General features: G+C 37.1%; 2 protein-coding genes across 5 annotated transcripts; both read right to left on the bottom strand.

Moving 5' to 3' along the window:
* Positions 1-636: 636 nt before the first annotated feature.
* Positions 637-7,977, bottom strand: ccdc13 (coiled-coil domain containing 13). Of its 2 annotated transcripts, none has more exons than XM_068340838.1 (13): positions 7,587-7,977; positions 7,310-7,446; positions 7,093-7,235; positions 5,728-5,799; positions 5,527-5,640; positions 5,352-5,456; positions 5,057-5,227; positions 4,800-4,976; positions 4,178-4,333; positions 3,962-4,059; positions 3,682-3,744; positions 3,452-3,583; positions 637-2,563 (listed from the first exon to the last, which is right to left on the bottom strand). In XM_068340838.1, exons 1-13 carry the CDS (start codon positions 7,772-7,774, stop codon positions 2,458-2,460), a joined length of 1,662 nt encoding a protein of 553 aa, XP_068196939.1. In that variant the 5' UTR covers positions 7,775-7,977; the 3' UTR covers positions 637-2,457. The 2 variants fall into 2 exon arrangements, with proteins under 2 accessions (XP_068196939.1, XP_068196940.1); XM_068340839.1 differs by having other exon boundaries at positions 3,962-4,056.
* A 1,722-nt stretch (positions 7,978-9,699) lies between these two features.
* higd1a (HIG1 hypoxia inducible domain family, member 1A) lies at positions 9,700-12,064 on the bottom strand. Of its 3 annotated transcripts, none has more exons than XM_068341479.1 (4): positions 11,988-12,064; positions 11,353-11,422; positions 10,952-11,086; positions 9,700-10,753 (listed from the first exon to the last, which is right to left on the bottom strand). In XM_068341479.1, the coding sequence occupies exons 2-4, from the start codon at positions 11,420-11,422 to the stop codon at positions 10,695-10,697; spliced, it is 264 nt and encodes an 87-aa protein (XP_068197580.1). In that variant the 5' UTR covers positions 11,988-12,064; the 3' UTR covers positions 9,700-10,694. The 3 variants fall into 3 exon arrangements, with proteins under 3 accessions (XP_068197580.1, XP_068197579.1, XP_068197581.1); XM_068341478.1 differs by having other exon boundaries at positions 11,926-12,060; XM_068341480.1 differs by lacking the exon at positions 11,988-12,064 and adding an exon at positions 11,845-11,912.
* Between the last annotated feature and the right edge of the window lie 1,568 nt (positions 12,065-13,632).

Here is a 13,632-nt window from a genome sequence, read left to right as displayed (position 1 = left end):
CTTAATAAAGATAAAAGCTCATTACTTTGTTTGTACTTACTGTAAATTAGCACATTAGGAACCCACTGTTTATTTTCTTTCCATTACATGTAAATGAGAGGCACAGGGAAATGAATGGACTCATAGAGGCACAAACCGTTTTCTACCCTGAGTAAAGTTCACAGATCCCTCATATACTGATGGCTAACTTTAACCTCTGCATTCACAGTTCCACTATTTACTTTAGTTTCTGGATGCAGTCAATGGTCCGCAGGAAGCATTGGTCCAGAACGAGGGAATACCTCTGAGGAGAGGGATGGAGAAAGGAGTCATTCAAACCTGGAATGACAAATAGGTGAGGCTGTTTACGTTCACTATGTTTACATAAGTTTGTGTTTGGTTTGGTGGGTGATTGGGCATTTTGGAATAAATCTACACTTTTCTATGTAATACAGCTACATAAAACAATATTAAAATTGTGTGGTGAAGTGGAGTTTATTTGAGAGTGATGACATTCTTAAATTACTTTAGTCAATAAGAGATGTCATTTTAAGCAATCAAATATTGATTTTTGACTGAAATAAAGTAATAAAGAACCAACAAGCTGTAATATTTATATATTTTATTTAAAATCATTCAAAAGAAAACTTCCTTTGTTCTTATCAACTTGTTCAAAATAATTGGCTACACTGTGTTACACAAATTAGAAAAGATTTTCGTGAAGACTGGTTTCATATAAATTGGGTTACAGAATTTTTTTTTGAAAAAACAACCAAACTGAAATTTATTAAGTTAAACATTTTCCCTGGAATCGGATGCAGTTAGGGACCATGACAAGTATTTGCTCTATCAACACCCCTCTGACGCACATTGCTACATTTGATGCATATTTCGCAACCATGCAAGGCACATAGTCATAAGGTTTATGATATCTCATCAGTTCTTCCAATGACAAATCCTGCTACATTAAGGGTTCCTCGCCTTCTATCCGGGAGGTATCAACACAAGTCATTTTTTGTTACTGAGCATAAAGGTTTTCTTCATCACGTCCAAACTCTGATATTTTTGTCTTGTGGCACTTTCTCACTCGGTTCAATGGGAACCTGCCAGTCACCCACAGGGTCCTGGAAGAAATAGTGTGGTATTTGAAGCGGCACAAGAACTCAGCCATGGTTTTAAAATAAGCGTGATGTGGAAGGAGAGGTAAAGGAGGCGGTAGAAAAGGGGCTTCTGCTTGCGTCTTTTTGACAACATCAGAAAAAAACAACTCTTCTTATGTTTGTGTGAATGTAGATGTCATTCCCAGCAGACAACCACTGGATAAGTAAGCTAAAATGACAGAATTCATATACACATATGTGTGACATGATCAGGGGACCATATGAAGAACTTGGTTATGTAATGAGAATTTGCATTTCATTTTAACCACTATTCCCTCATAGCTAGTGTCAAGTCAGAAATGATTAGCAGTAATATTTAAAAGGAATATGGCAGTATTTTGGAACTTAACTGGGGTGTTTAGTATTTGGATTGGCCAGTCACTGATGTATGTTCAACCAACCAGAGCCAAGGAAAACTCTAGGATGGTCATAGCTATGGTTATAAAAGACATATTCAAAACATTTGCTGAACAATTGCTTCTCTATTTTATTAAATTTTGTGACCCGTTAGTCTACAAAAATATTTCAAAACAGGCTCTGTTGATCTCTGCTGCAATGGATTCAAGTGGAGGCAAAGACATATGTTATTATTTTATTTAAATGTAGATTTTAATCAAATGTGACACTGACATTTGTAAATGTTCAAGCGCACAAGATTCAAATTTATGAGGAGACATCTTCTTGATGACACTTGTCTGGTGCCATCAGGGTTAAGTTTAAGCTCTGCTCCTTAACGTACACAGACTGTTAAACTGAGGTCAGCAAGCACACATAGGACAAACTGCAAAGTCTTTGAGCATTTAATTGTGTAAAAGATGTATATAATATTTATATGGCAGACAAGGAGAGTGGGTTTCCTGCACATCACAATTCATCAATTGTAACAGAAGAAAGTAAGGCTCAGCTGGACTCGTGAGGCTGGGCAGGGACCAACCAATTCCCCTGGTTAGTGTCTTGTTTGGGCTGTCACAGAGCCTGCAGGAAACCATGCATGACTTGACTCATCATGTCACTGCAGAGCCACGGGTCACTGTGGCGGGTGCTCTTTAGCGATGCCCCCAGCGCTTCCCTTTCCTCCAGTTGAATAGCCACTATACAAGAGCGACACAAACATCTGTGCACCCCAGACATGAGATTTACAAAGAATTCCGTTCACAGTCACCATGTCCACAGTCATGCAGCCCCCTTTTTTTCATCTATTGTATATTAGTAAAAGTCTTACATGTTTTCAAAACAACTTCCCCATATTTAGGCTATTGTCGCAGTTAGAAGTGAAAGGGCTACACATGCCATACAAGTTCTACACTTGGTGCTTCAATTATGAATCTGCCTTCACCAGCTGCTGCTCCAGAATTGCATTCCTGCTACGCTCCTCCTGGTGCTTCTGTTCTGCTTCCAAAAACTTCTGGTTTATCTCTTTCTCTCTGAAAGATTCAAGGAAATTATCCAATTACAAATTAGAAAATACAGAAGTAAATGTCATCCCTTTAAAGAAATCCAAATGTACCGTACATGGATGGATGGAAAGTACTTTGCTTTGATTTGGTCCTTCATCAGTCAGTACTTCAAATGTTAAAGTAAAATGGACTAAATGAATAGCATGTGGTGTTGCTTTGTTCCTCACAGAATAGGTATCTTGAAGGTTGATATTGACTGAAGTATTCCACTTGCAGGATAAAAAAAAAGTAATAAAAAAAAGACATTTCACAGGTCCTTTCTCCTGACATGAATCATTTAACATCCTGGTATTAAGATGCATGCATGCTTCTGTTATTAAAAACAAACAAACAAACAAACACCCAGAGTATCGGGCTGACAGTGGGAGGTGCCAGCTCACCTCCGGAGCACTGCCGAGGTGCCCTTGAGCAAGGCGCTGTCCCCCTTTACAAGTTGCTCATTTGGGGCTATGCCTCACTATACCTCCCCCTGCATGCCTACAGGCCCCCTTGTGTGTGTGTGCTACAGGGGCCTGTACAAACTAACATGTATGCATGGGTTTGAAGTAATCACTAACTAGAGTGTGCTCCTAATTTCTTTTCAGGGATCAGATTAGTATATAAAAATGAATAAATAAATACATACATACATACATAAATACATATTTTTTTATATTATCTTGGAATATAAAGTGAAAAAGTTTTGACCTTGGTCAGACTTGTAGCGTAAAAAATAATTGATCTAAATGGAGCTCCTTGCTAGTATAATAAATACCAGTAAAAACAATTATGCAGGTCAGTACAAGTATAGAAACCGTTAACACATTTGGTCAGATATTGTACAATAATGGAAACAATGTGTTAAAAATATACTACTTTGTCTGTAGGATTTGAACTCGCTCAAGGAGTTTGTCCTTCTCCACAGAGAGGATTCTATATTCGTCGCATTGGGTCATCAGTACAGAAATATCAGCTGAACACTGTGGACATTTTGAAGAACTTGGACCCCTGAAAGCACAATGAGGCAAATTTGAATATGATTTTTATAGCTAATTAACTTCATAGTAAACAAAATCATGTTTCATAATGCATCAAGGTAGACTTACGTAAATTGCATGCTGCTTCCAACAGCAGGCAGAACCATCTTATAACCAAATTTTGAATGTGACCTGGTAAAAAGGTGTCATAAGTCATAAATAACATATCTGTAGGAGAATACAGTTACAAAAAATGTTTTTTTTATTGCGATAAATCCCAGACTCACTGTAGTTGAGGCTATTTAAATTTAACACAATATGATTTAATGACTGTCAATGACTAATGCCAGTAGAATAAATTAATAATATCTGTACTCCTATGAAACACAATTACCATTAACACACATACCCTGCAGATGGCATTTTTACGCTAGCATCTCCCTCTTCAGGAGGAGATTGCAAACTGCAGGTTGTTGAGCTGGATTGAGTTTTCACATCCTCTTCCTGCTACAGATGTGCATATGTTAATGACTGGGTCCCAAGTTGATGAAGTACAAATGTTTGAATGCAAGCCATTGCTCGACTTAAAGCTTATCTCTGTAACTAAGAAGTCAAGTGCTCTCACCTTATCTGAGAGCTGCTGGAGTTTCTCTTCAAGTACTCTAATCTTGTTGTGAAACTTGCTGTGCAGTAATGGCTCAGTGCTCATCTGTTGTTTGGGACTATCTTTGGTCTGTTGTCTGAGCTCTCTCAGCTCCTCCAGCATCAGGCCCTGCTGCTTCTGACAGGCAGAGGGACAATTATTTTGGAAAACATGTGATGTGATCATTGTGGTTAACAGACCACTAAATGTACAGAACAAGTTGTCCCTTTGACAGAGCAAAAAATTACTAAACAGAAACTTGTCCAGTGGGCTTTAGTCACATTATACACCATACTTATATTATGGATAAAATTACAATGTTAAATATATTCCTGGTGTTACATAACAACTTGGAATGCAGAATAGGGAATTTTTTTCTGCTACCCAGCAACTCATTTCCTAACTCATTTGGCAGGATTAGACTTATGAACATATCATATGTTCATCTTTTTCTTTTTTTTTACCTAATTGCTGAGAAAAAACAATTGTTCCAGTATATAGAATAACTAGCCAGTGTACCCATTTTTATTGTAACAGCCAATATGCAAATGCAAGCATACAAAGTTAACTAACAATACATGCTTTTCTCTTATCTAATGCTTACCAGCAGCTCAGCTAAAAACTCATCATCATGTTTACCCTTCTCCACAAAGGTGGAGATCTGGGCCTTCAAAGTTTTGCTTTCGATGGACAGAGAATTGTTCCTGGCCTTAGAAGCTTCAAGCTTTTTCTTCACCTCCTTGTGGTCTTTAAGGAGGGCCTCATAGTCCCCTGAGATCCTCTGTAAAAGCGTAGGAACAGAGTAGAGCTGTAACACATTAACCATTTATATTTATAGGCTTTTGCTCAAAATGTACACACCTCAAATGCTTCCCTCTTCTCTTTCTCGATGGTGCGGATGTAGCTGAGGTTCTTGTCTTGAGGGGAGGTTTTCCGAAGGGCCCTAACACCCGGAAATTCATCCTGTACAGTCAAGTGACTCAACTGTCTTTGCTGATTTGACTGATTCAACTGCTGCTCAAGGTTGTGCACCTGTTGCATAAAGCCCAGTCTTGTTTATGTTGGATTCTGGTTTAGATAAAGCACTTGAATTCAATTTGTATCTATATTTATGTGATGCAATATACTGTAGCTTGAATTGTTATATTTAACTCACCCTTGTCTGTAAAGCGAGGATCTGCTGAGAGCGTCCTCTAAAGCCGCTGGGGCAATTTAGCAATTGCTGTATATTGACATCCTCTCCAATCTCACTTATCAAAACCTAGTGGGTCACAATTTTAGTTACAGAAAACTGATGATCAAATATTTTCTTGTTCACTAAATAAAGGTACCTTCTGGGCAACTTTCAACTCCTGTTTGATGGACTGAACCTGGTTGCGGTACTCAGCCACTTTCAACTGGGCAGCAGTTAATTTGTCTTGAAGTGACTTCACCAGTGGATTTTCCTGATTTTGTGTTCAAATGATATATGATTCAAATTGACTTTCAGTCATTCAAACTGGAACAACAATAATATTTTTACGGTAAAATACCTCACAGTCTTCAGATATCCTCTTAATCTGGGACTTTATATCATGTGACGAGTGAATCACAGCAGACTTAAGCTGTAGAGAAGAGCATAACTTTAAAATTATTCAAGTTTATCTCCCCACCTATATACTGTATTTGAATAAGCTCACTAGAAAATCTCACGGTGTCACGTTTTAACTCCACCCACTACCACCCAACCAATCACGGTGCATCTGACAGGAGGAATCACGTGAACAATACGGAGTGAGGCATCGGGCAGCAACACTTTTGGTTGCGTTTAGGCCTGTCGTCCACACGACAACGCAGATATCTGTGACAAAAACGCCGGCTAAAGTGAATTTTTTTGAAAACGTCGGGTCTGTGTTGTCATGTTGACGCTGTAACCGAAACCTTCTCTATCCGCTCACCGCGACGAAAACTGCTGTGACGTTAGTGTTTGTGACCCATGTCTGCATGTACACACAGAATGGACGGAGTTAAAACCGGCTATTTTCTGACGTATAACAGCTCCACGTCGAAGACGCGTTGATAAACATGTTTGACAGTCGTCTGTTTCTTCCTTTATGAGTCATAAAGTTTATACCGGTATATTTATCTATTGATGATTGATTTATTCACATTCCTCGCCGAAGAGGCCGACGCCAGTTCTGGGTCAGACCGGGATGTGCTGTCTGCTGGGGGGAGACCTCTGTGCTGGGTGCGCCTGGTTTATACCTTTTGTTTTCATATGCTTGGTATGAAGTCTGATATTATCGTTTTGTCGTTTTAACAATAAGACAAATTGTCAACATTCAGTTATTATCTACAGTGTAACTCCCTAGGACAATCAAATACACCATTGTCTGTGTCCTTACTTATAATTGTTTTGTTTTTGTTATAAGCCTTGAATCCGCCTTGGTTTCATCAGATCATAATTTTAATCACACCAATGATATAATTGTATAAGTTTTTAAAATTCCATCACTACTAAAGACTATCTGTACCAAATAGTTCAGCAAAGTACTTGCTCAACCACATTACTTAACCTTTGGCAGCATCCCAGTGGGCCTGGAGCCTGATCCAAAATGACTTTGGGAGAGGGATAGAGTGCACCTTGGACTGGTTTGTCAGTTCATCACAGAGCTGACACATAATATGAAAAATTATTGATGCTCATATGACACCCGGGCACAATTTAGAGTGACAAATTAACTTATATTGCGTACTGGGCTGTTAGAGGAAACTAAATGATCTAGAGGACATTTGGACAAAATGCAACGCTTTAACTTCTGCAGTGAAGAAACAATGGTAACCCATAATAATGCACAAAACTAAAAATTTACAACAAAGCATGAGGTCCTGCTACATAAAATGCATAAATTTATTACCTCTTCCTCGAGCTCTTTGATTCTTTTGCTAAATTGCTTGGATTTAATCCTTTCCCGCTCAATTTCAGCAGTTAGCTCTCTGTTTCTCTTTGACAGCTCGACAATCTTGGTGGCTGCTATATCCCCTGCTAATCCCGACGGTCCTAAACAGATGAGTGATGAAGAGATTATTATACATCATAACATTGCTGTACTGCAAATCAAACAGAATCCAAACCTGATATAGCTGATAGTTCATCTCGTTTCTTCTTTAAATATTTAATCTCAAAATCCTTTTCACTCAGAAGTTTAAAAAGCCGTCCATTTTCATCTTTAAGCTCCCTCAGCTGGTCAAGCAAATTTCCATTCTGTAGTCTGTGGGGCAATAATTACAAAGATTATGCAGTAGAGACAGATTAGTTGTAGTTCAAGAATATGATTATTAATATCAACTCATGTACATGGCGAACAAGTGCTTCTTGTATTTTGCTTAATCACTTATGAATAAAACTCACTTGTCTTCAGGATCACCCGCTTGAATACCTTGCTTAGACAGTTCCAGATCATCCTGGATGACAGTGGTATTAACCTTTTCCAGTTCTTTCTCTTTTTTCCTGTTTTTTTCCAGCTTTTTTTTCTCCTGATGTTTTTGCAGTGCTTGGAACTGGAGCCTCAAACTGTTAACTTCATCGTCATTATTCATGATCTATGATGGACATAATCAACTTACAAATCCAGAAAAAGAATGTACATATCATAATGGTGGATACATTTGAGGAAATTTGATTAAATTAACACTTGTGGTACATTTCTACGGATTTGAACGCTAAATTGCATTTGCATGGTGAATGTTTTACAGTTTAACATTCAGTCCTTCACATCATCAAAGCACCATCTAAGTGAACATACTTCCCATCTTTAGGTATAAAGGAATAAAATAATAAAGGACATTAAAGAAAACTATTTAACTTCACTGAACTGTACCCTCCCCATGCCCAGACTCCAGAAACCCTGAGACCTGTGACAGCGGAAAAGCGGGTACTGAAGATGAATGAATGAATGAATGAATAATTATAATTATCTTATCTTTTAGTAGACAAGACAGAATTAACTTTTCAGGGATAGCTGAACAAATATGTAACAAATTGGTTAGCCCACCCCAGTTTTCCTAGGAAAACAAAAACAAAAAACAGAAACAGATCGATTACAATTAAGTGAAATCATCTAAACAGCGTTGGGGTATAATGTCAAATAACGTCCAGTGGATTGACTTAAACAGCTTTGGATAACCATGACCTGGATAACTGAGAACCTACACAGATATAATGCCAAATGTTCTGCAAGAAAGCAACTTTATTCCTATTTATTCCTAACAACATACGTAGTGAGGCAATGCAAATAAAAAAAACTCACCTGCTGTTTATCGAGGAGTCGACTTTACAATCAAAATTGGAAGCGAGTTTTCAGTTCATCATTTCGTATGGTTGGTGACGAATCTGAGTCCATAGCAACGGCGCCCTAGAGACCTGGAAGAAAGTCTCGCGGGAACAAGAAATGTCACGGGAACAAGAGAACAGCGCTTATGCAACATCCGGGGAATTCAGCGCTTTTAGAACGACTCACAGCTATAGCAACCAGCCAAGCACGCACATAAATAAATATAGACTGAATGTTTGCATTGAAATAAATACATGGAGAAAAGAAAAATGAAGTGTTAGAAATGACAAATGCATGAATTAAATAAAAGGTAGTAGAAAACAGGAATGTCTTTATTTATTTAACTGATATTTTAAGCATATCTGAAGTTCTCCAGGAGTTAGAATGTACCAGATACATGCAGAATGAAACTGTATTCCCGTGTTTATTTTCGACTGGGACAGTGAGCAGGCCTGCCCCACCTAATCTGAGTGGGTTGGACAGGCAGAGCAGCAGATGGCCCCAAATCTTCCGTTTCCTTTCAGTTTTTCCCTTCAGGGGTCTCCACAGCGAATCAGTTGCCTCCATCTAACCCTTTCTTCTGCATCCTCTTCTCACACACCAACTACCTTCATGTCCTCTTTCACTACATCCATAAACCTCCTCTTTGGTCTTCCTCTGGGTCTCCCGCCTGGCAGTTCAAATGTCAAAGCTGAAGAGTCTAAAACTACCAATAGCAATTTATTCATTTTTATTCAATTTTTTTACTAAATGGACAGCCCGCATTCAAATTACTGTTTTTATTCTGAGTCTCACAGGTGTCATACAATGCCGGTCAACCTCAGGACCAGCTTTTGTCTGAAGGAGTTTGAACAGGAAAGCTGTGTCCACAAAGAATATAATGATGTAATCTGCAGAACAAGCAGGAGAACATTCAGTAACATTCATCACCGGGAATTCCAGAGTCACTATGAGACTGCCTTTTTATTTTTACGTGCGTCTTTTAAATTATGCAACACACTACCTTGATTAGATCAGGTTCTGTTACCTTCACGTTGAATGTAACAGGACATTTTTGTTTGATAAGAGTGATAATGGTGTAAAAACATATGCAATCGTTTTATTGACTAAGAGTGGATCTGGCATTTGTCATGGAGGAACCACACTTTAAGTTATGTCAGGTCGGTTTCAAAACAAAAATCCAGCATTAAATGAGTGGTAATTTTTATTCCCAAAAGCAAGAAATTTTCAAGTCATTACTTCCACATAACATCCAGCACAACACAAATTTGAAAATAACTTATTGAAAATAACAAGGCATCTGTCTTAATACTCCATGAACTGGTTACAGTATTTAATATTTCACAGGTTATTGCACAGCCTGTAATTCATAGGATTCTAATGACGTTTTTGAGATCTGCTGCAATGAAACTTTGGACCTCTTTGTATCACAAAATAATGAGAAAAAAATACTGACTGCAGTCAGTTTGTATGCAGGCTGTTGAACAAGATTTCTCATTGTAGCCTTTAGAAGACACACTTAGATTTTGTTGTTTTTCCATTGTTGTGCTCTTCATTTCTTTTCGGAGGTTATCTCATAATCATAATCTAGATGGAAATCCATTCATGTCCTCATTGCTAAAATACTGTAAAAGCATAGGCATGTCTGTTGACCTCATCTCATACTTTCCATTCCTATGATGCTGTTTTCCCTTTGGCAAATTAGTTAGAAAAAATATTGAAATGAAAATAAAAGTCTATTCTTGGTACAAGAAATCAAAACTGACAATCAGGCAAAGTTTTTAATGATAACTCTAGATGTAACCTGGTTATGTTTTCAGCTAACTTGCTAGTCTTCCAAGTGTATGACATTTCATTCAGCTATCATAAATATATGTAAGAAAACTATCTGCGATGCCACCTATTCATATATGTCAAACCAGCTGTTTACAACTACACACGGTACAAACTGCTGCATTAAGCAATAAGAATAATCCTTCTCAATTCAGAAGGGAGCTGACTATTTGTTAAACTCTTTCAAGGATGCAATCAATAAGTTACTATTTACAGTGTATGTGGGCTGCTGAAGTAATATGTGCTAAAAATATGATATCTTTAAAAATAAATGTTCTCCAAACTTTACTATGAACTAATATTAAGGAATATAAAAAATATCAGTGTCAAAGGCCATGTTCACAGACGCTGTATTACTTCTTTTCTTCTGCGGATTTTGAGAAGTAGTCCTTGTACATCGAATATAGAACACCTAAAAAAAAAAGGAAACAGAAGAATAACCTTTATGACAGCTCTTATTTTTAGATTTACTTAAAAAGATTAACTGAAAAATAAAAGCCATTTACTTCTGTCATGTAAAAAATATTTTAAATGCAACTATCAAGATATCTTTTCTCACAAGAGAAGATTTTGTCAACTAAAATGTGACATTCCATGTTACAGCACGTACCCACAGTCATGGCTCCAACTACAAAGCCTTGGGCAGCTACACGCATGTGAATCAAGTGAACTGACATTTTGGTGTCACCCCGACTTTTCATTTTATATAGGCCATATCCCACAATGGCACAGAATCCAGCCATTCCTACAAGGAGCAAAAAGAGAACAAAAAAAGAATATGAGATGAATATAGCTGTAGTTGGCATAGCAGTGAGGTACACTTAAACAAGTATTATATAGCTGGACATGGTTAAAAAAAAAGGTAGCGCAGGACTAAATACAACCAAAGAAATGTTTTCTAAGTAAGAAGGAATGTTAAGTGTAAAATAAAAACCCCAACACACCATTTAATAAAAGTTAATTTAATAACTTTTTACATTATAAAAGCAGTCGCGCTCAAGATGTACTCACCCACTGGCACAAATGGATTCTCTTTAGCTTTTCGCAGGAACTTCGACTCATTCTCTTCGTACGTAGACATCTTCAATAAGGAGATAAGTAAACTTAGATGTTACGACGTTCATTCATTCACTCATTCATTCATTTATCTTCGTGAAGGTATTAGGGCGTTTGTCGTAATCCTAAAAACACACTCAGTTATGTCATCAATTATCCATGTTAATTTCACCTTGATAAGCTACATGTACAGTTTTTGCTAACTAAAACTTGATTGGGGAGGTTAACATTAACACCCAAGCTAATCTGAATCCTTTCTCACTATTAAAGCTAATGGGTCGTTCGAGGTTAAAGCTGAAGGACAGCAGGAAGACAAATCTTTACTGGACGGAATAACACTGACTAACTTACATATTGTGAGATATACAGTATTAACTATTATGTGACGCAGCAGTATTTTGACTTGTCTTTCATTTCGATCAAAGGCTGGATAACAAAGTACAGTACCGTAAACTAAATGTGGAAAAAAAACAATCGGGAGCGATCATTACGTTTTAAATACAGAAAAAAAAACACAATCAATTTTACCTGTCTTAAGGGTGTGTGACTTCCTCAATAACCTGCAACAAAATGATCACTTGAGGTTTTACCTTTATGGATTCCACCCTCACGCGCTGTATCAAGGAAGTGATGTAACGAGCCGGCTACGTGAGGTACTCAGTGTTCCATGGGTGGTGACGTAAGAGGAGCGTTGTGATTGTGTGCAGTTCATGAGCGTAGGAAAAATCCAATTACAGGGTGTGCCTTCAGATTGAACTGATAACGCTCTCAAGAAAATAGAAGTTAAGAAGGAGTCATTTGAATACAAAGATAGTAGTTCAATGGTAGACTGAATAAGCTTATTAACAATAAAACTAAGGAAGTGGGTTACATCAGTAAGATCCTTCGCCTCTTAAGAAGAATGTGTATGTCCTTGAACATAAAATCAATAACTTTTTGATGTTCTTAGTGACTATGCTTTATGCATGCTACCTAAAATAAAACATTTAAAGTTTGAACTTCACACTGTACCAATAAATATATAACGTATAAATCACTGCTGCATAATTTCTTTATGTGGTTTCAACTATTTACAGACATGTAACTTGCAAAAGATTTTAGAACGTCACCTTCTTTATGTATGTGCAATATTATGTTTGTTGGTTTTTTGCTTGTACAGCATGTTACCAACGCTTAGAGTCACTTTAAAAACTTTTTAAAAAAATATTCATGAAATAATATAATATTTGTAACAAAATATAAGTACCCAGAGGCTTGGATTCTTATCATGGTTTACGTAATAACTAGAAGTGATAGTTTTTAATATATAAACTGGATAACATAATCAATGAATACACATACTGTAATATTTTGATGGGGTATATCAGTGTTCTTTTTAATATTTACATACACCAATAATTTTATTCATTTATGTACACATGTAACTATTTTTTGTTTTACATACTTTCACATCTTAACGTTTAAACCCAAATTTGTCACTTTTTGTGATTGAAATGTGTAATCACGCAGTGGCACCACTTAATTCTTACACTGTACAATAAAGCTCTAAAACACATATGTAGTTTCCATCTCTGTACCATTATATTACGTCAACAGATACTGTATTTATATGCTAGAACATTTCCTTCTCAACCTAGGCGTACTTGTCCTTGTTTGCTTTGTCCTTATTGCATTAGTCTTTCATTGACACTGTAATAATTTGTTGGTGGCTGTGATAAATCCAACGTATTTGAATGCATCAGTTGTTGCGCAAACCTCTCGCACGATCAGATACTGTATAAGAAACGAGAAACGAGATGTGAAATTGTTTCCGGTACAACAGGCTCGTAATATGTTTTGCAAATAAAATAAAAAAAGCTATTTCCATGGTAGTAGTTTTAACAAATAGCCAATTATTCTTTAGAATTTCAAACGCATACAGGATGTTTATCCTCGAGCTGTGAATACTTCATTTACATTCCTGTTGGAGAAACAACAAAAACTAACACCACTCTAACTGCGCCTTTTTCATGGACGTCTGGGATACACGTTCTCTGATTCAACGTTATGAAATGGTTTACGTTTTTCTAACCTTCCCCCAACATTGCTCTTTGCCCTTATGTTTGCTTTTCATGTTATAGTACAATGCCACAGTATAAACGACCCTGACTGAAACGAACGTAGTAGACGGTAGAAGTGAATCATCTTGCTTCCGTGATCATATTTGGAATGACGTAACATTTCAGGCACGTCATT

Source organism: Antennarius striatus, chromosome 18 (assembly GCF_040054535.1).
Source record: "Antennarius striatus isolate MH-2024 chromosome 18, ASM4005453v1, whole genome shotgun sequence".
NCBI classification, from domain to species: Eukaryota; Metazoa; Chordata; class Actinopteri; order Lophiiformes; family Antennariidae; genus Antennarius; species Antennarius striatus.
The sequence above is the reverse complement of the archived record's forward strand: the minus strand, read 5'-3'. Positions and strand labels throughout refer to the sequence as shown.

Excerpts from the sequence above, each read along its gene's own strand:
- ccdc13 (XM_068340838.1), bottom strand. The coding sequence starts at position 7,774 with ATGAATAATGACGATGAAGTTAACAGTTTGAGGCTCCAGTTCCAAGCA. Across the intron at positions 7,236-7,309 it reads TGAACTATCAGCTATATCAG|GACCGTCGGGATTAGCAGGG; the intron begins GTTTGGATTCTG and ends TCATCTGTTTAG. Across the intron at positions 3,745-3,961 it reads GTAAAAATGCCATCTGCAGG|GTCACATTCAAAATTTGGTT; the intron begins GTATGTGTGTTA and ends CCTTTTTACCAG.
- higd1a (XM_068341479.1), bottom strand. The coding sequence starts at position 11,422 with ATGTCTACGTACGAAGAGAATGAGTCGAAGTTCCTGCGAAAAGCTAAA. Across the intron at positions 11,087-11,352 it reads GAATCCATTTGTGCCAGTGG|GAATGGCTGGATTCTGTGCC; the intron begins GTGAGTACATCT and ends TGCTCCTTGTAG. Across the intron at positions 10,754-10,951 it reads AGTTGGAGCCATGACTGTGG|GTGTTCTATATTCGATGTAC; the intron begins GTACGTGCTGTA and ends TTTTTTTTTTAG.